A 22,076-nucleotide genomic window follows, 5' to 3' on the forward strand; every position below is an offset into this window, starting at 1 on the left:
TCCCAACCCGGCAGAGCAGGGCCCAGGTTCCGCAGCACGGCTGCTTCCCATCCCACTCTGTGGCAGGAAGCCGCTCCTCGGCAGCTGACGGCAGCGCCGTTTCCTCCCGTGCCCACCATCCCTGACGTGAGGAAATGCACCACTGCTACACGCTGGAAAATGAAAAACCGTTCAGCCCAGGAACAAGGCAGCTTCATAAGGCAGCCACCAGTCCCGTGCTGCAATGTGGGGCTGTGGGTTGCATCTCTGGGAGCAGAAGGCTGAGCACCGCTCTGCTCCCTGCAGGGCCCATGGCTGACCCTGCACCAAGGCCCGGCCCCAGAGCGGGGCCCAGCTTCTAACCAGCCCCACACCGAGGCTCAGCTCCTGGCCCTGAGGCAGAGTCCAGCCCTGAGGCCTAGCTCTGGCCTGGGGGCCAAGCCCTGCCTGAGGTCCAACCCCAGCTCCAAGGCCCATCTCCCTTCCCTGAGGCCTCACCCTGTGGCTCAGGCCCTGTCCCCAAATCCCACATTGAGGCCTGGCCCCAAGGCCCAGTCCCACATGGAAGCCCAGCTCCCCCCCTGAGGCCCAGGCCATGTCCCCAAGGCATACACTGAAGCCTGGCACAAGGCCCAGCCCCACATGGAGGCCCAGCCTCACATGGAGGCCCAGGCCCGCAGCCCCCAGCCCCACACGGAGGCCCAGCCCAGCCCCCCGTGGCCATGTCCCCATCCCCAGCACACACAGCAGCTGACACAGCTCCATCACCTCCCTCTCCGCAGACGGAAGCGTGGCCGCACACCCACACGTCTCAGAGCTCGGGGGGGGGTCTGCGTGTTGGGGGGGGGGGGGTGGGGAGGGCAGCAGCTCCCTAAGAAGTGCTGGAAACAAGGGAGAGCAGTAAATCAATCAGCCGTACCCCTGGGTTCGGAGATGGGTGCCGTGCGACCGTGATGAGCAGCAGGCAGTGGGAGGAGCGCCGGTGCGACACTGCAGCAGGGCACGGGTTGATGGCTGAAGGTGGACGGGAGCCAAAGAGCTGAGAAATGGATGGGATGAAGCCAAAAGAGCTGCTGTGAGTGAGAAACAGAACGAAGGTAAGAGGCTGGGGAGGACGGGGGGCACGTTGGGTGCTGCTGTTCTCCTTCCCCTGTGGTATCAACCAGCTGGGGGCAAAACGCCGAGGCTGGGGGCTGTGCTGACCCCCCCAAAGGACGCAGGCTGGATGCTCAGCCCCTGGAGGAGCCAGCAGCCACCTCTCATCACAGCCAACCGCCGAACCCCACGCAGCCCCACACAGACACAACGGACACGAGTTCGTTTCCACTACTGTCTCAGTGTACTTTATTCTCCTGCTGTCTACAGCTGAACAGCCACACAGGACAGAAACAGGTAGCACTGAGGAATGATCAGATTACTCCCCTCCACGCCCCCTCCCCAACTTCAGGAATGGCTTTTTTTTCTTTTTTCCCGTTTTTTTTTAATTTATTTATTATTATTATTCTTTTTCCCCTTAGGAAATCCCACCCCGCCTCAAGAACCGAAATAAAAAGCAAAGGCATCGCTCGAGCTCGTGGCCCAGGGCCTCTCGCTGCTCCTCACCTCAGCGGCCTGGGAGCTCGGCTCAGGTTTTGTACACTGGTTCAAAGTCGGCACTTGGGACTGCGATCTGAACCCAGCACTGGAAGGCACGTATCTGATACCCTGTATGAGAGCTGCGGGCGCCAAGGATCAGATTGGGGAGAGAGGAAACTGGGGGGGGGGGGAAACGACGCAGATCGCCGGCTGCTCGCTGCAAAATAAGACAGCAGTGAGGTTTTGTGCCTCCCTCCCACAAAAGAGGTTTTGGCTGCAGGTTGGGGTGCTGGCAGCATCGGGGGCTGCATGGGTAAAAATGAAGCAGCTGGCGCCCTGCACCTCTCCATCCCTGCGGCTCATTGCTTTGGGATGAGCGAGGGATTCCTCCAAAGCAGGAGCCTGGCTGGAGAGGAAGGGAGATTCTGATCCTTCTTGTGGCAATAAGACATGGGGTGAGCAGGGGAGCAGCGAGCAGCCACAGTTGGGTTGGGATTCGCCCCTCAGTTCCGTCGTCACGACTCTATTAACCAAAAAAAATACATGGTTCACAGGTTCCCCTTTCACTGGAAAGACCAAGAATACAAAAAAAGGAAGTTTTGGGGAATGTTTGACACCATTTTATTCATCTTCAACTGCAGTGGAAAAATAGAACCTTTTACAAGTGCCGTCTGTGTAAGCTCAAGTCAGTATATATATATCTTATATAAATTTATTTCTTCCTTTTTTTTTTTGTTTTTAGTGCAGCAAGAGACCAAAACCGCATCCGATCTGATTAAATAAAGAGCACGAAAGGCCGAGCAGTTTCCAAATGGCATTTTATCAGATTGACGTTTGAACACTGAAATTTATCCTCATTTTTTTGCAATTCCAAAATATGACCTGAAGTTTTCATTTTGTTTTGTTGTTTTTGTTTGTTTGTTTTTCAACTCTTTGGCACAAAATTTCGGTGGGTGTTGGGGCTGCTACAGTACAAAGTCAGGAGAGCTCTTTCCCTTTGCGTTCTCGCTGCCAATTCAGAGCACTTGAGGCCTGGATTCGAGTTGTAAGCCTGAAATCCTGTGTGACCATTCATTCTACACCCTCTAATGCAAGAGTTTTGAGTTTGCTCGTTTGTTTGTGTTTTGTTTCCCCCATTTCTACATTCACAGTTGAACAATATTAAGGAAGGAAAGGCGCTTGGATGAAACGAGATCATGAAAAGCATCACTCGGAACGGGAGCTCTGAACATTCGTCAGTGTTGCCCCAAAATTAAAAGCCCTAAAGGAGCGACTTTCCTTTTTATTTTTATTTTTTTTTTCCTTTTTTTTTTCTTTTTTTTTTCCTTTTTTTTTTTCTCTCCTTTTAACATCTCTTACGCTGCATCAGTAGACTGAAAACTTCGGTTAGTTTATGAAATGCGACAGCTAACCCCGTGTTTGTTTCTATTTTCTTTCTGGGGGAAAAAAACAAAAGAGATCAACTGCAATGACTCGAAGTCGAGAAACGTGGAGACACCTCCTCACTCACACACACTCACTCTTAGACCCAAAAAATCCTTCACCCCTCTCCTCGCATCCCGTGCGCCGACAGCATCGCGCGGCCGAGGTTTTACCGAGGTTGGCTCCCATCTCTTTCTCCTCTCTCTCTTTTCCTCTCTGCTCAGCAGCCCAGGGACGCCGACCCCACGCTGTCAGAAGGGGCTGCCATCGCCGAGCAGAGCCCGGGGCTCCCACTGCAAGAAGACGAGCGAGGAGGCCGAGGCTTTGGCTGCAAGTCAGTGCTCAGCTCGCGAGCAGCGCCGCTGCCGTGGCGGGATTCTGCGCGTGGTTTGCTTTCAAGCCTCACTCACTCATCATCCTCTCACTCCCAAACATTCAGCATCCGTGCACACTCCTCACTTCCGGGTTGTCGGGTTTTTTTTGTTGGTTGGTTTTGTTTCGGTTTTGTTTTGTTTTTTTTTCTCTTCTTTTTTTTTTTTTTTCTTTTTTTTTCTTCTTCAAAAAGATTGGAGGATTTCCAGTGGGGGTCTCAGGTGTCATCCCAGCAGTAACAGATCTGCAAGCAGAAAAGCGCCATTGAGAATCAGACCAAACGTGTTCCAAGTCTGCATCCAGGCCAACGAGACACCACAGACTCACAAGGTTGGAAACGACCTGCAAGATCACCCAGCCCAACCCCCCTCCCGTTCCTATCAGTACCACCAGCACTAAACCACATCTTGCAGCTCCTCAGCCAGGCGCCTCTTGAACGCAGCCGTTCCAGCAGAGCTGCACAGAGCGCAGGCACACAGCAAACGACTCAACAGCTGTAATGCAGTCCCAATGTATTGCAGTAATGCAATAACAACCCGCTCCTTCTGAAGGTGCTCAGCAGTGCTGCAGAGCTCACAGAGCTCATCTGCCACCCCTGGGGCTGCTGCAGCTCAGCCAGGACACATCTCACAACCCAAGGAGCCCTCAAGCCTGTGGCTGCTCTCCTCCCAACTTCAGTTCACCATTTTCCTGCTTGCATTCGCTCCCTCTGTGCCAAGATCCCAGACGGGGTTTGTTCACAGGGCAATAAATTAACAGCAACCTTCCCGAGAACAAGGCTTTGGTGCAGCATCTCATTCAGGCTCAGGAGTCCAGCCAATTTTGTGATTATGCAACATGAAAAGGAAGGGGGGTGTTGCCCTTACCAAGCTTGATTCTTCAGTTTTCTCAGTTCTTTAGTCGCCCAGGTAGCGAGGGTTTTCGTTTTGTTCGTCTTGGATCTTCTCCCTTCAGTTAGCAGTTCATGTATCATGGGTCTAGCTTCTACTAATTTCAGTACATCTTTCCCAAACGCTGTACACAAATCCCTGAAGAAGCAAGAGAGGCTTTGAGGCTGAGCACCACAAGTGTGCCAACACTGCTCTGATCGGCTCTCGCGAGCTGGAAGAAACCTGGCTCACAGCTCAGGGCCTTTAGGAAAGGCTGCACAGGTCGCTCCTTGCTGAGGACCTCCTCCTTCCTCCTCTTAACTGTGGCTAAATGGAGACACTCAACCTCCCATCCCAACACTGATCTCCTCCATGCTTCCATTCCACCTAAATTCAGCCCTGAGCTGCTCCACACCCGAGGGTTTTTGGGTGCTTTGCTTTTAAAGGCAGCTCATCCCTGACAGATCCTACATCTGAACTTCTGCAACACGCACCGCTCGTCACTACTGCTGCTTCTCACCCTCCCAATTAAGGACCTCGTTTATGCTGCCTGCTTTACACCTTTTCAAACTGAAAGACCCAGAACCGGTGACAAAACACTTCAGCCATAACAATGCAGCTTCAGATGCATCTGATGCACAGAATCCTGTCTCACAAACACGCTGTCAGTGTCCACGCAGGATCAGGATGCTCACCCTATCAGTCCAGCAGAACACGCCACTACTACGTCCGTATGATCCTCATCTCCAGCAATGTGGTCAATGTAAGACAGAATAAATTCTACTCTGGGCTGCACCAGCATCACATCCGCTGAAAGAAAAGAGCCTCGTTACAGCAGGGTGAAACACAGCTCGTGTTTAACTTCTGCCTCTTGCAAGGCCTTCCTGTGTGCTCCTGGACAGCCAAACCCCGAGCCCTCAGCCAGGGAAGGAGCACAAAATGCCAAAGGAGGAAGAACCACCATGAAGAACGGCTCTAAGCTCATTCCCTACACAGGAACCGAGCACTCTCTGCCACACAGCAGTGAATTAACAAAGCTGTGCCCATGGCTGTGACAACTACTGCAACAGGAGCCCCGTCCAAGCAGGCTCTCCCACCTCCCTCCATCATTCCAACCACACACACACAATAAAGCAGCCACCACTCGTACTCACGGTGCACGTTTTCTTGGTCTCCCTTCAATCCCTGAATGATGCCCGTGTAAGCTTCCAGGCAGCCCTCCCTCAGCTCATTCAGGTAATCCACCATATCGTAGTCGGACTGGAAGGCAGCAGAGCACCGTGTCAGCAGCGCCCTCAGCACCCACTGCTCACTCACCTATGAGCTCCACCACCCAGCAGAGCCGCCTCACCTTGTCCACCTGGGCCTGGGAAGCCTGCTGGAGGGTGTTGAGCACAACATCCAGGTACTTCTTGAACTCTCCTCCGATGGCGAGGGCGATGTCTCCGAACACAGAGAGGATCTGTGGCTTCACAGACCTGTGAACGTTTTCATTCTGGAACAGATTTCAGCAGCGTTACGTTCGGCTGCACCTCCCTAATCGGAGGAGCTAATGAAGCACGACCTTCTCTGGAGATGCAAATCCTTATCCTCGACACAGTTGGATCCCATTCAAGCTCTAAGTGACACAGTTGTCAAACACGAGATCTTCAGAGCACGCCTAGCACTTCAGCTTCTCCCACCTCCCACTTTTTCCTCAGCGTGCAAGCCAACTGTTACTAACCACTAATGAGGAGGTAAACACTCACCCCCAAGTTCTCCAAGAGCAGCTGCATAACCTCGTCACAGAAAGGCAAGATGTTGGATTGCAGGGCTCTGCATAAGTCACCAACCAGGCCCACTGCAGCCAGACAGACCTGCAAATAGAACAGCAAGTCAGACACCCACCGCTGAGTCAGGCTTCCACTCTCCGTCCTCACGGCGCCAGCTCATTCAATTAAAGCTCTGAGCAGTGGTGACACTCTGTGTCACCGACACTAACAACCCTCCTAACGGCTGATGAGCCTCTTTTAATGTTATTAGCCTTTTACATCGAGCTGTGAGGAGCTGAGCACGCATCGCCAGCGGGGAGGGCAGGAGGCCCCAGTGCCACCAATGTGAACCGATGCTGCCCAGCTTCTGCTGGAAGTTCACAGCTGGCAGCAACCACTTCCCCCCCATCAAGAGCAACTCCTGTGCCACCACTGCCAAAATGCAGGTGTAAAGTCAACGGAGGCCTTCTGCTGAATTAAGAGAGCCTAAATCTGCATGTGAGGCCAGTAATTAGAGAGAAATCCACAGGACTCCGTTTTCACTTCACCACCAAGAGCTGCGATGCTTTACAGATGCTGAACTCAGCACCTGAGAGCAGATTGGGAGACTGCAAGTGCAGGGCAGCCCTGCTTTGACTCTACCTGGTATTCAGCATAGTTCTTCAGTCCAATGCCAAGGAACGGTTTGAAGGCATCCATGTACTTCAGGAACTCTCCACCTAAGACTGCATGGAAAAACATTCTTGTTAGAGAGAAGAACCCCGACCTGCCCTGTATTTGATGGAACTCAACAGAACAGAAACCCACCCTTATCCTCCACCTAAAACGAGAGCCTGCACTGTGCACAGGAGCACAGCACACCATATCTCCAGCAGCCACCACACAAAAGCTGAACGCTGCTGAAGCTCCTACACAGGGACTGAAATGATTCTGAGAACTCTGTCCTTCGGGGCTTCTGAAGACAACCAGCCCCTTCCCCACACTCAGAAGGATGCTGAGTGCTCCCTGCCCAACTGACCCTGCGGAGCTCTGCATCATCCAAAAGCTCTGAGCCTCCCCACACCGCTCTGCTATAGCTGCAATGCCTTTCTTTTGGAGACAGGTGCTCCACCTCTTCATTCAGAGCTGCCTGGTTCACGCAGGGCCTTCCTTAGGATGTTTGTCTTCCAGCAAGATTCAAGAACTCAAGGCAAACCTTTCCTTCACGCCTCAAAGCCCGCTCTTTCTCTCCTACCTTCCCCACACCACTGTGTCGCTAGGATCACACAGCTGTATCTGCCCAAAGCAAAAAGCTCCGTGGCTCAGGACAGGTTTCCCTTCTGCCCCTTGCTCAGTCAGCACTGCTCCCTCTGAATTTTCCCATTCGCTTCCCAGAGCCTCAGGCAAACCCAGCAGCAGGCTCTGCAGAGGGCTGAGGGCACAGACCTGCTGCCTGCAGCACGGGGAAGCAGCAGCTCCTGCATTACAAACCCAGCACTGCTGTGCCTGCAGGCTGCCCCGTGTTCCCACTGCAACAGGCAGTGGCTTTTCCTGGAGAAGCCGCAGGCAGTGTGGGCACATCCAGGCTTTCAGCAGCTCCTCTGCTTCCACACAGTGCTGCATCCCCCTCCGAGCTCCAGCACAACTTCTGAACATCAGCTCACTCTGCCCAGGCTGCCACAACCCCACTTTATTCCATGTCAGCACCTCTGACTCACTGTAATGCTGACCATCACCACTGTGATTTCTTTGAAACGAGAACAATGACTTCAAATGGACCATTGAGAAAACATCCCAAAGCAGCAACAGGGGCTCAGGCAGCAGCAGCAGCGAGCGTGAATCACTCAGATAAGCTCAGCCCTGGAAGGCAGCAGGTTCCCATTATGCTCAGCACTGCACACAGCACAGCTCCTCCTTTCTCCTGGCAGAATTTGCATTGTAACCACGTTATTAACAGAAAACGAGCTATTCATTCAAGAAACACAGCCCAGAATAATCCAGCAGACTCAGGGCTTCGGTGACAGATGCGGCGAACTGCGCTGTCAAAAGCACACCTTGAGGAAAAGCAGGAACTGAGCAGGGGGGGTTTATGGGGCACTGCAGGGTCAGTGAGAGCAGGGAGCACCCAGCCCTGCTGCCTGAGCCCAGCACCAACCTTCCACCAGGGTGCTGACCGCCATCAGGGCATCCTCCTGCACCCCCCCTGAGCCCGCCGTGCTCTGGAACATCCTCAGCAGAGATGCCATCACCACGTCTGAGATCTGCAGGGCATCCTGGTGCTGCACCTTCCTCAGGACGTTCTAAAAGCAGGAAAGGGGAAGAGAGAGAAAAAGACCATCAGTGCTTCCATGCACGCCCAGCTGAATTCAGCCTCCACCTCCCTGAACGCTTCGGAGCGCGCTGAGCTGCTGAAAGCAAAGCTGCTGTTGGAATTGTGCTGCTGCAGGAATATGCTTTGTCAGTGTGAGAGCAAAGTCCCGTCCGTTTTGAGCTGCTCTCCGTTTCCCAGCTACAGAACAAGCTGAATTTACTGTTCCTGCTGCATAGGCTGTTCTGCAGGTTTCCTTTTGTAAGCTGGCCAGCCCAAATTTGGCCCTGCATTAAGATAAAAAAGCCCCTCTCAAATCACAGCAGTGCCACAATGATGTCCTGCTGCCCATCACAAGTGGCATGGAAGCTGCTTCTGCACCACACAAACACATCTCAGAGATGCTGGTTGTTAATCCAAGGCACAGCACATCTTTACAGCCAACTGCAGCTGAACGCCTCTGGGGTGAGCAAAAAGCAACCTCACCTACAAACAGCGCAGAGCAAAGCATTCATCTCAAGACCAGAGCAGCTCTATCAGGAAAAATCAAAGACACTGAGTTGGGCAGTTCCAACAGCAGGCCTCAGTTTTCCCCACTGCTCTCCATTATTATCAGTTTCTCCTCCCTCCTGGTGGACGTTTGTAACTATTTCTCCTGTTGGAAAAACCACGCAGCAGGACGGTGCTTTATTCCTGTTCATTTCTGCTGCGTGGCATTAAGCATCTCGAGGCTCAGCTGCTGTGATAACGAAGAAAACTGTTTGCAAATTAAAGCTAGCAGGTCGATCCCACACCTGTGACCTCCAGAAGGAAGCAGAGGCACAAGAGGTGCCAAAAGAAAAGGCTCCATAGGCAGAGGGCTCCCACTCCACCCCACCTTCCTGCAGAGCTCAACAGCAAAGCTCCAACCCTGGGCACCCTGTGCTTCAGCAGGACGACCTGGTGGAGATTTGGGGAGAAGGGTGGCTGTGTTCAGTGCACTTGGTAAGAAGGGGAGAGGAGCTGAAGTGTGCCGGCGCTCCGAGCCACGTGGGTGTTCATTACCAGATGTTTAATTTCAAGGACACTCAGTGCATTTTAATTAGCGCCGTTTTAAATAAGAACACCAACCACAAGAGGCAGATGAACAAATTAAATCTGTTGCAGAGCTTTTTGCTGGTGCCAAGCAGAGCAATTTGTTCACCCCGAAGCCAATGTAGGAGCCGACCTCCAACCCACCCCCAAACCTCCTCCCCACAACCACAAAGCAGGAGCTTCATGCACTCACCTGGAGAGTGGCGCAGAGAAGAGACTGAAGATCATTGAACTGGATTCTGTCTGAAGTGCTCTGGATATGAGACTGAAAGAAAAGAACAGAACCCCAAATATACAACGCTGCCCTCATGGTCCACGCAAACCCAGCAGATCTCAGCAGCAGCACGAATGGCAGGAAATCCATTTTTCAATGCCTGCTCTTTCCAATCTGAGATGAGAGAGGCACTTCATGCACCCAGCCTGCCCCTAAGAACCCAGAACCCGTGATGCCAGGAGACACACAGCCAGCAACAGCCACACCAGGCCTCAAAGCCCCCCGGCCTCCCACCTCCATCTGCAGCACTTGCTGAAGCCGCTCCATGATGACCAACGTTGTCTTCTGCACAGCAGGGTAACAGTCCTTGGCACTGTTCTTCACTATTTCCATCAGAGCTTCGTATGCAGAGCTCCTCAAGTTGTTCTGGTGTCCATCAGGCCTGGAACAGAAGGAAATGTATTTATTTGCAGCTCCCAGCATGCTTAGAAACACTGTTTTTTTTTTAATTATTCTTAGTAGATTGGTAAGAGCTTAAATTTCAGTGCTGCAATGAGGCTCCCTCTATTGCAAGATTTCAAAGTGAGATTTGCAGAGCCGTTACTGGAACTTTTTTTTGTTAATTTGCTATTAATTACGACTTGCAAATATCTTCAGACAGACAGCGAGTCCAGGAGCAGCAAACAGCTCAAAGCCACACGGCTGCTGAGTGCTGTGACCCTGCCTGGGAAGGAATGGTGTCAGGATGCCCATGGAACCTGCCAGCATCCCTCAGAGCCACCAGGGAGGGAGAGCAGCTGAGATCTGTGCTGAGATGGATCTCAGAGCCCTGAGGCAGACCCCACACTGCTGGGTGGAACTGAAGGAGATACAGAGCCAGCTCAGAGCCCAAACTGCTCGGACAGGAACCCATTGAAGAGCTTCACCTGCAAAGGGATCGAAACTGACCCAAAAGCTGAACTGCAGAGCTGTCAAAATCCTTGACGTGACCTTAAAAGCAGAACAGGGCTTCAGCACGAGCCTTACTTTTGCATCTGCAGAATTGAGAAAACATTTTGCCTCGTCTATTTATATTTCAGCTTCGTTTGGAATAAGACACCATGCCAGAAAGCCCAGTTCTTACAAAGCATCATTCAGATCTACGCTGCAAGAGAAGGAAGACCAAAGCCTTAAGGAGAAGGGGTAGAAAAGCCCAAAGAAAAGGCATCTCTGAGCACTCAGGCCAGCAGGGTGAACGTTACCTATCTGTGGTCTCCAGAAGTTTCTGAACTATAAGCTCAAATGAAGAGGATAAGCAGTAGGTTGCTGGTTCTTCCTGATCGTCAGCTACATCTGCAGCCTCATAGGCAGCTTCAGCAAGACTCGTGAAGGCCTGGAACACAGAACAACCATTCCTGTTACCCCATGACTTCACACATCCAGAAACATCCCAGCCAAATGAAGTGCAGGGCTAATTTCTAAGGGCTAGCTCCCCTGTGAGCCCATCGTTGCTCAGGATCCTCAGCTTTGGTGCAGGAGAGGTGAGGATGTGGGAGATGTGAAACGTAACAGAAGTCACACACACAGCCCGCATGCTGCTGCTGGCCCCAGCAACCCAACAGAGGCAGATTGGCTGAGCTGTGGGTGCTGGGCACACAGACAGGACCTGCTCTCATCACAAGTTGAAATCCCAGCTTAGAAAAGGCTGCAGACTGATGGTAACAGCTCTGAGATGGGGGGGGATGAGAAAAGGCTGAAAGACCCCTTGCTGTCGCTGCCACCTAAAGACACTGACCACCATCTTCCCAACAACAGCCACAGCTACGTGGATTTCTGCCAGGAGCAGCAGGGCAGGGAGAAGTTCCCATGCTGACCTGAAGCCTTCAAACCTCTGCAACACCAGGAGAGCGGCTCCTATCAGTTCTGAGGGCTGTTCTGACCTGCAGCTCAATTCCTACTGAAAGCAGGGACTCTTTGAGGGGGGAGGACAGCGGTGCCATTCGGTAGCACAGACCCACCAAGATGACACAGCTGAAGTTGGCAAATTCACCCCAGGGAAGAGAAAACTTCATGCTGCTCAAATCAGTTCTGAAACTGCTTCTGATGTGAGCTTAGGTGATGGGAAGCAAGGGAGTTCGTGTTTCCCTAAGAATGAAGGGGCAATTCAGCTGTCCCAAGCAAACACTAAGGCCCAGCATGTCTGGAATTCAATCACACGTTAATGGTGCGTAGAGACAGCTTCCACAACACTTTCAAGCTTCAGGCAGTTTTACACTTGCTAATATCACAATTTTTCTACTTGAAAAAACACTTTTCTTCCCTTGTTTTGCCTATCAGAGCCACACAACAGGCTGGAGATGACCACAAGAGCCGTTTGCTGCCTGCCCAAGTCAACAGCCATCTCTGCCAGCCACGTGCAGGCATCAACCTGTGCGCCTGCACACCAGCATCAGCTGCTTCCCTTCGCTCACAGAAACTCCTCAGCAGCAAAAGCAAAGCTCTGCCTTACCCAGCACACGTTGGAGGCCACCCGGGGCTCAGCGCTCAGGCCCTCGATCAGACACTGCAGCAGCGGGGCCAGGTAAATGTCATTGATGGCTGCCTCAGGGAGCATCTCACAGATCCTGCCCACGGTCCAGGCTGCCGTGTCTCGAACCACAACGCTGGGATCCTTCATCAGCTCTATCAAAGTCGGCATTGCCTGAAAGAGAATTCAATTGTAACCCAACTCCTGCCCTGCTGTCATCCACACCTTCCTCAAACACGGTGATGTTCCAGGCTGGATGTGGCTCTGGGCAGCCTGGTCTGGTGGTTGGTGACCCTGCACACAGCAATGGGGCTGCAACCAGATGAGCATCGTGGTCCTTTTCAACCCAGGCCACTCTATGATACGTAAAGCAGCCAGCCTTCAGCACCTTCCCAGACTAAGAACAACACAAAACACGAATTCTCCTTCAAATACATGAAAGGTTTTGCTCACAAGCCTTGCAGTCCCACCTGTATAACTAGTGGTTTGAGCTGGTTAGGCTCTGGTCCTTCCAAAATGCACCCAAAAGCCATCACAGCTGCATCCCTGTATCGCCAGTCTGGATTTTTGATGTGTTCCTTAATGAAGGGCAGCACGTGAGGAACGATGTCATCTTCACAGCAGGTGGCCAGGAGCATGAGGCAGACTCCTGCTGCTTTACAGGGGTTCCAGTCATCATCGTCATCATTTTCATCCTAGGAGGAGGACAGCAACCATCAGCCTGGGCAAAAACATCCCTCCCCACTCACAGGCAATGCAGGCAGCACTGCCCTGTTGCCAGGTGTCACATTGGGGGGCCGACTCAGGTCTGGAAGTGAGAGGCAGCCCAGGTTACGTGCTTTCTCCTTCCTGTTTTAACCATCAATTGCAATGTAACCCTTCTGCAATGCAACCCTCTGCACCCCAGCAGATGGTAATAAACAGGGAAACTGCTTTCACTGAGAACATTTTCACAGCACTTCCCTGTTTCATCACAGTGAGCCAAAACTCCGTCCTGTACAGCTCAATTAACGGGTTTATGTCATGATTAGGCCTGCTGCAGCAAGTGACTCCATTAATGTGTATCAGGCCGTGGAACAGAGTACAAACAAGGCCCAGCACAGCCCTCAGCACCTCATAAACAAACAGGGACCTCAGAGCTGAGGATGCAGAGCTCAGGAATTCCAGACTCTGAATCTGCACCGATGCAGACTGAAATGTTTGTTTTACTCAGGAGGAACACAGAGAATGACAGGAACCTCTTCAGAGCCCACAAACACAGCCGTACTGCTGACTGCTGCCATGTGCAGGAGCAGCACTGCTGTCCCACGGCGTGGAACTGAACACAGCAGTGCTTTCATTCTGTTGGTTGCTTGCTTTCTTTTCCTTCCCCCCCTCTGGATACACAGCAGGCCTTTGGCAACTCACCTGTTTTGTCAACGTCTGCGTCAGAATCGGGACCAAATACTGCAGGGCTCCCTTAGCATAAAATTTGCTCGTGTGCTCTGGAGGCCTCCCCTGCTCTGCTGCCTGTAAGGAAGCACAGAGCACAACCCTCAGCCAGCAGATACTCACTTCTGCATGCTTCCCCCCTGCTTCCCAGCACAGCAGCATGCAGGAACCTCAAGGACAGCCTGCACTGCACCCAGTGCCATTCCATGCACACAAAGGGCCTCTCCTCACACGGCACAGACAGAAATACTTTCAGTTGTGTATCGTTAACGAGTGACCCCAAGCAGGAAAAGCAAGAGGTCCTTCTGCACACGAGCTGAACCTTCATGCTGACTGTCCTTTTATCCTTGCTATTTTGGGCAGGCAACACAAATGTATATTTAGCTGCTTTTAAAGATGGATATGATTCATCTGGAGGCCTCCGAAGTTTAAGCTCTTATTGATCTGTGCCACTAATTCATGCAAACGGCATCTGCACGGGGAGCAGCACCCCAAATCCACCCCCAGCCCATCCACCACAGAGGGGAATCATTCCTTCCATCCCATTATTTTGTGCTTAACTCAGGAATCATGTATCACACAGAATGCAGTCCATCTTTTCCACCTCACAACAGGACAACGCTGCCGTGCCTTTAACAGAGCTCAGGAATGAAGCCCATAAACACAGAGCCCAGCAGGCAGTGGGGAAGCCCAGAAACGCTCTGCCTCCAACACAGAACACATTGCAGCAGCTCCAGATGCCACCTTCACAAAGCAACAGCTCCAAGAAATTCAGGGCAATGGGAATTTCCCAGTGCTGCTATAAAGGCTTCGTGTGCGTTCAGGTGAACCTGACAGGAGCTCAACTCGACTCTGGAATGCTAAAGAGAAATCAGGGAGCTGCCATGTGCCATCTTCAGGAAACCAGCACCTCTCTGTCACAGCGCATTCTCATCAAAGCTGTCAGGAAATCTTTATCTCAAGTTGCTCTGATTCCCAGCCAGGTTGGCAGGAAAACCTTTTGGTTGGTTAAAAAGGGCAGCACGTCCTCATCTGATCTGGGAAGCAGGACAGGTTGCATTCGAGCTGCACTGAAAGCAAGGAGTTATGGAAGGGGGTTACGGTCAGCAGCCCCTGTGCAGCTTGAACTCCAAGCTTCACATTTACCTTCAGCAGCAGAACAAATCCATCCCAGCTGAGTGCTGGGGGAGAATCAAACCAGCAGCTCAAAGCCAAGCTGCTCTCTGCAGAGCCAACGCGCCTCGTGGGCCCTGTGCAGCCCCAGGTCTCAGCTTCTATCAGTCATGCATCACAGAGCATCAGAGTGGTGCATGATGTCTCATCACAGACCAGGGCTGCACACGAGGAGCTCGGGGGGCTCCTCATTCAATAGCAGGAGCTACAGAGAACAGCAGGACTTCCAGACGTGGGTAAATCACGACTGCAGCGCTCCCAAGGACAACAGCACAGGTGTCTGCAAGCTCACCTCTGACGCCTCGATAGCCAGATCCATCTCCTCATCACACACATTGGACCAGAACTCGATGCCCTGTAGAGCCACCTCATCTATGTCACTTTTCATCGCTTCAATAGTTATCTTGGGGAACAAGAAAGAGAGGAGGGGAGAGAAGAAGGTTTTTAGCACGATTTCTCCTCCAACACACAGCCCAGATCACCTGAAATCAGCTGCCACAGCAGCTCCTGCCATCAGCTACCCAGGCAGAGCTGCTGAGCAAACCCAGCAGCCTGTGCTGCCCCACGCTTGGGGGTCTCAGCATTGGCTTTAGGGGGTTTTGGCAGCACATGAACACAGCCAGTGAAAAACAAAGCAAGGACGTAAGCAAATATTCCCTCCCAGACGAAGACAAAGCAGCGCAGGTGGGGTTCAGGTGCCTCTGTACAAGAAGTGCCAGTACTCACAGCAAAAAGTGCAGGACCCATGTACGTCTCCATGTACTGGTAATAAAGGGACATGATCTTCACCAGGTTCTGTAAGGCAGCCACTCGTACCTGCAGGGCACAGCAGGGACCCAAGGTGGGACGTTGAGCACAGCCCCCAGAGAAACAAATGCAGCTCTGGCCCCCCAGGCCCAGCATCCCAGCCCTTCCACCCGCTCCATTTACTCCATTCCTGTTCCATTTACTCTCTGCAGCTTCAATCCCCTTCAGCAGCTGACTGCTCCTAACACTGGACAGCTTGCACAGCCATCCGCTTTTTGGCAGCCCACTCTCACTGCTGCTGGTTAACGATGCCACCAGTTCTGTTCAGCCTCCCAAGGGTGGAACAGTGACAAAAATCAGCACCACATCCTTCAGTTTCCACTCACCCTCGTATCTGGACACTGCGTTGCTTCACAGACTACTTGCATAATAAAGTGCCTTTCAGACTGAAGAAGAAAGGAAAGAACGTTAGATGGCAAAAGCTCTGAAAACTTTGCAAGCCTTCCCGTGGAGAATTCATTTTGGAGCCTGGATCACCACCATCCCTCATACAACACTTCTACAGATGTCCAGGTCAGCATTCAATGCAGGACTGGGAAGCCCTTCTTCCCCACAGATCCACTGTGAGCAGTGCTGAGGCAGCTGCCCAACACACAAAAGCCCAGCAGACAATTTTGTGAAGCTGATCCCCATCTGCAGGACTGAGCCTGGGAAAGGTTTCCATTAAATGACTTCCTAAGCTGAGGGTTCCATCTTCATTCCATCTTCCCATACAGCCCCAGTAGGGTCCTAAGGTCCATCCCTCATCCAAAGAAAGGGAAGAAAACAACCACCCCACAGTGGATGCCCCTGTTTGGAAGGCTTGCAGGCCTTCCCCCCCCAGCCATCCCCAGAGGCAGCACACACTGGATTGCTGCCATGCAGCTCGAAAGAAAGCGCTGATCCAAGCGGGTAACAGCAGCATTACAGAGCAGAGTTGGATTAGGAAGCAGATTTAACAGCCCAAAGTCAGGTCAGATTCATCCCCAAAACTCAGCAACGCCTCTTTTTCCATTGGCCAATCTGTGAAAAAACTTCCACAGCATTCCTGCATCACAGCCTGGCTGCGTGGGAACGAATCCAAGTCTCAGAGGCAATGGGGTTATGCATCAAAACTCAGCGTGGTGCATGATTTCTCATCACAGACCATGGATTCTGTCCTTGCATTTTGTTACCATTCCCCCCTTTTACCTCTTTGTCGAAATTTGCTTTGGTGAATTCCAAAGAGTTCAGGAGTGCGTTAGTAGCTGCTAGCTTCACATTGTTGCTGGGCTCTTCCTTTCTCATTCCCTGGATGATGGCTGTCAGGATCTCGTTGGATTTGTCTTGAAGTTGCTCTGGTTCCTAAAAGCACCATTGATAGTCGCATCAGTTAAACAGCTGCCTCCATAATTCAAAGCACAGCCCAAGTTTGAATTCTATGAGCAGAAACTGTAAGACACGAAAGCCAAGGCAGCTTCTGTTCACTGGGAGCAGCAGGCTGCAAACAGGGGAGACCCCAGCCCTCTCTCACACCCCACCCTGCCCATTTCCCTCCTACCTGCCCTCCATCCCTCCTGCTGCTCCTCACTTCACCCACGGCCCCTTTCCCCCCCAGAAGAGCTCTGTGCTGCTTCCATCCCTCCTCCTCCATGCCCTGCTGCCACAGGAGGCCATGGATTTGGCTACAACCAAACACACTCGAGAGCAAAGCAGCCCCCTGCAGCCTCACAAATAGGTTTCCTCTTCCTGCTTCCCCACACTGCAAGCGTTCAGCAGCACCGAAAGCACTGCAGCCAGTTTTGTTTTCCAGCAGGAGCCCCGACAGCACAGGGCTTTTGCAGTCTGTGTTATTGGTGATGCTGCCAGTAATACTGACTAAAACCAGGAGGAACCCCAGAGAGCAAAAGATCCCCATTCCTGCATCAAAACCTTCCACGAGGATAAAGAGAGGCCTTGATGAGAGGAAGGAGGTCAGCCATTCCTCAGCCACGTGGAGGAACCCAAAGCTCCCCACTCACCTGCAAGGCTCACAAGCTGCGGCTCCCCACCAGCACCCTCCCACCCTACAGCTGCACACAGAGAGGAAAGGAGCCCTGGATTCATAGAATCACCAAGGTTGGAAAAGACCTCAAAGCTCATCCAGTCCAACCATTCATCTGTTATCAACAGCTCCCCACCAAACCACATCCCTCAACACAGCATCCAGCCTTTCCTTGGAGTCGGTGACTCCACCACCTCCCTGGGCATCCATTGCAGCCCCTGACCACCTTTCTGAAGAAAAGCAATACTTCATAGAATCATAGAATCACAAGGTTGGAAGCGACCTGTAAGATCATCCAGTCCAACCATCTCCTCATCACCACCACCACCAGTACTAAACCACATCACGCAGCACGACTTCCTCACGTCCAGCCTGAATCTCCCCTGCCGTAGCTTGAAACCGTTCCCCCTGGCTCTAATTTGTGCTGCAGAAGCAGCTCAGCTCCTTCAGACAGCATTTGTGTGCGTTTGCTGCCAGCAGGGAGATCCTGCAGGGAAAGGAAAGGGTGCAGGGCGGCTCACAGAGGCGCCACCAACAGCAGAGGAGCCGCGCGGCTGGGAGAGGTCAGCTGTGACTTTGGGGTACTCACGATATCCTGGCAGATGTACCCGATGGCCTCCAGCGTGGACTCCTTCATGTGCTCGGTGCTGTGCTGGTTGGTGACGTTGGCCACCAGCTGGGGGATGAGTTCAGGCCATTGGTTCATGGGGATCTCGGCGCAGGCGATGCCGGCCACGCACTGCGAGGCAGAGCTGGGTCGGTACGTCTCTGTGCCCAACGTCTGCAGGACCTGGGGGGGGGCACAAAGCAGGGTTTGGGTCTGTGTGGGGGCACTGTGCTCTCCCAGCTCGGTTTGTGGCACTGCAGATATGTCACAAAGCCTTCCTCCAAGCTGCTCCTCGTCTCAGCTCTCAACCTGGCCACGGTTGCCCCTCCGGGAAGCAGGCGGTGGCTGTGGCACTGCTGCCACGTCACACAACAGCCTGGGTTGGAAGGGACCTCGAGGATCACGGAGCTCCAAGCCCTGTGCCAACAGCAGGGCCATCAGCCCTCATATCACAACCTCATATCCAACACCACAGGCTGCCCACAGCCCATCCAGATCCGGCCTCCGCACCTCCAGGATGGGGCACCCAGATCTGTGGGCAGCTCTTCCAGCACCCCACCACTCTCACAGTGAGGAGCTTTTTCCCACTGACATCCACACACAGCAGCCCATCTCCCCCCCTCCTCTACGGCCATGGAACAGAGCTACGAAAGTGAACCGACTGCACCCTGAAATCACCCCGAACTGCAGGCTGCTCACATCAAGACGAAAAGAAATGGAACGACTTCATTCTGTTCTGATGACCTGCAGTCCATCAGAAGACTTTCTTTCCTTTTTTTTCTTTGCATGCTTATGTAACAGTTTCTCAGAATTAACAAGGGAGGGGCGCTGCGTTCAGAGCATCCAGGCACACCCCTCCCCTTCCCAAACACTCACCAAGAAATGCCATCCCTCCCCATTACTCGGCTTCTCCCAAACTGCTCACAACCCCCCTCCCCAAATCCTTCCCAGATGAAGGGCTTTGGCATCAGACCCCAAACAGCCTCACGGGGACCCCACCGACCCCACATCAACCCTCATCCATGGGGCACTCAATGCAGCAATGGAAATAATGGGCAGCCCAGAGCTGGAGGAGAAACCCAGCATGGGGAACTGCTAAGCACCAAACGTGTCAGCTGGATCAGACAGAAAGGATTCTGCTTCAGTTTGACACCAAAGCAGCCATCCAAAGCTGTGAGCTTCGAGACACAACACCACAGCTTACACTGCCAACAGGAGCCAAGATTCCACTTTTTCCTTCATCAGTGCCACAAAGCTGCATTGATGACCCGACCTTACCCTGCTAGAGACAGACTCAGATCCCTCTATTAAGAGAAAGCCAATATATGAAGCATAAAACTTGCATCAGCTCCACACAGAGCCACACAGCCCTGCACGCCTGTGCTCCCATCAGGCGAAAGACCTCAGGCACCACCTGTGTCACTGCCAGCCCTGGGGTTTTACCCCCAATTTGCTCAGGGGTCCTCAGGCAGAGCCCTGCCATCACAGACAGCAGGATGCTGCTCCCTGCTTGGGATTTGCCAACTGCACTCCCCCGGCATCAAGTCCCCTTGTGGGACACATTGAACATCCCCATTCCTCTGCATTACCCACCAAGTGGATCCTGGCCCCTGGGCAAAAACAGTACCCCAGAGAGGTTTGCCCTTTCCAGACCTGTTCATGAGCACATCCCACCAACTCCAAGTCCACCAGGCCCTGGGCAGATGCAGGCTCACACAGAGCACAGCTCAAAGGCGCTCACAAGGGACTGGAGGGCAGTTGAAGTTCTCCATCTCATCCAGTTCTCCTGGATGGAGAAAGCCAGCAGAAGCCACTGAGCAGGGAAGCTGTGCCCACTGCTCCAGCAGCGGCCATTCAGAGATCTGGCTGTAGGAGCACTTGCACAAAGCAAATGGAAAAGCAGCAGCCTCACACCTGCTTGGTTTTCACCCCAATGCTTCCACAGATGACAGCAGAGCACGGAAGCACAGCGAGACGGCGCTGCTGCCTTGAGAAGGAAGGAGCAGCCAGAAACCTTGGGCACAACGCAAGGAGGGCGTCAAACCCGAGAGAATCCAACGGGCTCAAAACCAAACGGGGGAAAAAAAAGGAAGGACTCACGTAGTTCTTGACCTCCCTGCGGGCGTTGGCGTCGATGGCGAGCCATCGCTGCTGGTACTGAGCCTTGATGTCGGGGTCCTTGGAGGTGAGAGAGTTCTTGATCTGCAGGCCGGCCGCCACCCGCGCCACCTGGCTGTTGCCGGGGTTGGCCAGCACTCTGGACAGTTCCACCAGGAAGGTTGGCTGCGGGAGGAGGAGAGGAAGGCGCTGAGACCCCCGGCCCGACCCCACCGGACCCCCGCAGAACGGCGGCGCTTCGTCGGCCTTCCATCCGCTCAACCCTGCGCCGAGCATCGCCTGAACGACCTGCAGGGCTCCAGCGCTGGGGAGCAGCGTTATTTTGTCCCCTTGCTTGGAGGCCAAACCCCAGCACAGCGATGGATGCTCCGCTCCTCCCCGTGGGATGGAGGTGGGCAAAGCGAGGGCTGCTGCACCCGCACCACCTGGATCCCGTGGCACCGAAACCCCATAAGCACGCAGCGGGTTGATGCTGCAGAACCCCCAGCAGCAAAACCTGAGCGCTGATCCAGCTGCAGGATGTACTCTGCCCCTCAAGGAAACCTTCCTAGGCAGCACAGCTGCACAACAGTCAGAAGCCTTGCCTTCCCCAAACATAAACACCATGCAGCTGCACACAGCACAGCCCTCAGCTCCCCGCAATGGGATGCGAGGGGCACACAGAGCCGGGGGCAGCGGGAATTGCTGCTTTTAGGGGTCAGCTTTGTTTCCAGGAGGAGGAGATGCGATGTTTCGCAGCGCTCTGTGAGGTTTTGTCCCGCTGCCTTCCAAAAGGAGAGGATTGGGAATGCTTCCCCAAGGAAGGATGGAGTGCTGTGGGGAGGGGAGAGGAGTGGGGTGGATCTGAGGGGTCCCAGCTCTGAGCACAGCCCCTATGGAGGGCTGCCCCCCGGTGGGGGGGGATATCTCATATGATGAGCCTGGCTTAAAGGTGAGAAACAGAGGTGAAATGAACACGTTGCTGCTGCTGCCTTTAAGGGAACAGCCCTCAAACCCTACAGCTCCACAAAAGCTTTCCCATTTCCCCCTCTGGAGTGTTTTAACAGAGCTTTAAGGTCAATTCCCGCAGGAAAACACGGGGAAGGGGGGCAAAAACGGCAGCCCCAGAGCTCTGGATGCGACCCCCACGTCCTCCAACGCCGGGACCCCCGGCACAGCCCAGCCCAACGCATCCCCACTCTACAGGATCGCAGATCCCCTCCCCGGTACAACGGGAGCTCCACGCAACAGCAGCACCAGATGACCGGGATGGCCGCAAGTCGCTCCCTTCGCCGCACGGCTCCGGGATGGGCGGATATCGCCGTATTTTCAACCCTCGGTACCGCGCGGCCCCGCCCGGAAAGGCCCCGGCGCTGCGATGGCCGCACGTGGCCCGGCCGCTCCCCTCCGCCGCGCCCCCATTGGCCGCCGCCACCGCCGGGAGCGCCGCCATTGGAGCCGAGCGGAGCGGGCGCGGGAGGAACCGAACCGGGGGGGGGGGGGGGGGGGGGGGGGGGGGGGGTGTAGGGGGGGGCGGGGGGCCGCGATGGCGGCGGCGCGGCTGGGAGGAACCGACGGAACTCACCAGGTTCTCGATCGCCGCCTGCTCCAGGAACTTCTGCGCCGCTTCCAGCTCCGAGCGGTCTGTGGGGGGAGGGGGGGCGGTCAGCGGGAATCGAAGAGGGGAGAATAACGGGGGAGGGGGGGAGGGGAACGGAGCGGGGAGCGCCGCACCCCCGGCACGGCCCGAACCGCGCGGCCTTACCCGGCGAGACCGTCTTCTCCAGGATGGTGATGAGCTCCATGGCGGCGGCGTGGCGGCTCCGGAGCGGCGGAGGGAAGGGAGGAGGGGAGCGATGGGGCGGGGGGGGCGGCGGCGCTCCGGTTTTTGCGGGAGGCGGCGGCGGCGG

General features: G+C 53.9%; 1 protein-coding gene across 1 annotated transcript; it reads right to left on the reverse strand.

Annotated features, from left to right (window-relative positions):
* Window positions 1-3,486: 3,486 nt before the first annotated feature.
* KPNB1 (karyopherin subunit beta 1) lies at window positions 3,487-22,029 on the reverse strand. The gene is made up of 22 exons (XM_042892433.1): window positions 21,932-22,029; window positions 21,752-21,810; window positions 20,170-20,352; window positions 18,052-18,252; window positions 16,631-16,783; window positions 15,787-15,846; window positions 15,380-15,469; window positions 14,946-15,056; window positions 13,457-13,558; window positions 12,520-12,744; window positions 12,032-12,223; window positions 10,785-10,915; window positions 9,838-9,985; window positions 9,523-9,594; window positions 8,103-8,247; window positions 6,611-6,693; window positions 5,966-6,073; window positions 5,569-5,712; window positions 5,372-5,477; window positions 4,913-5,027; window positions 4,215-4,376; window positions 3,487-3,592 (listed from the first exon to the last, which is right to left on the reverse strand). Coding segments are annotated over exons 1-22 (2,631 nt in total). The 5' UTR covers window positions 21,972-22,029; the 3' UTR covers window positions 3,487-3,591.
* Between the last annotated feature and the right edge of the window lie 47 nt (window positions 22,030-22,076).

This window comes from Lagopus leucura, unplaced genomic scaffold (genome assembly GCF_019238085.1).
Source record: "Lagopus leucura isolate 7727_CA_CO unplaced genomic scaffold, USGS_WTPT01 35283-0_obj-0_obj, whole genome shotgun sequence".
In the NCBI taxonomy this organism is placed as follows: domain Eukaryota; kingdom Metazoa; phylum Chordata; class Aves; order Galliformes; family Phasianidae; genus Lagopus; species Lagopus leucura.

Excerpts from the sequence above, each read along its gene's own strand:
- KPNB1 (XM_042892433.1), bottom strand. The coding sequence starts at position 21,971 with ATGGAGCTCATCACCATCCTGGAGAAGACGGTCTCGCCGG. Across the intron at positions 9,986-10,784 it reads CTTCTGGAGACCACAGATAG|GCCTGATGGACACCAGAACA; the intron begins GTAACGTTCACC and ends CTTCTGTTCCAG. Across the intron at positions 6,694-8,102 it reads GGTCAGCACCCTGGTGGAAG|TCTTAGGTGGAGAGTTCCTG; the intron begins GTTGGTGCTGGG and ends TTTTCCATGCAG.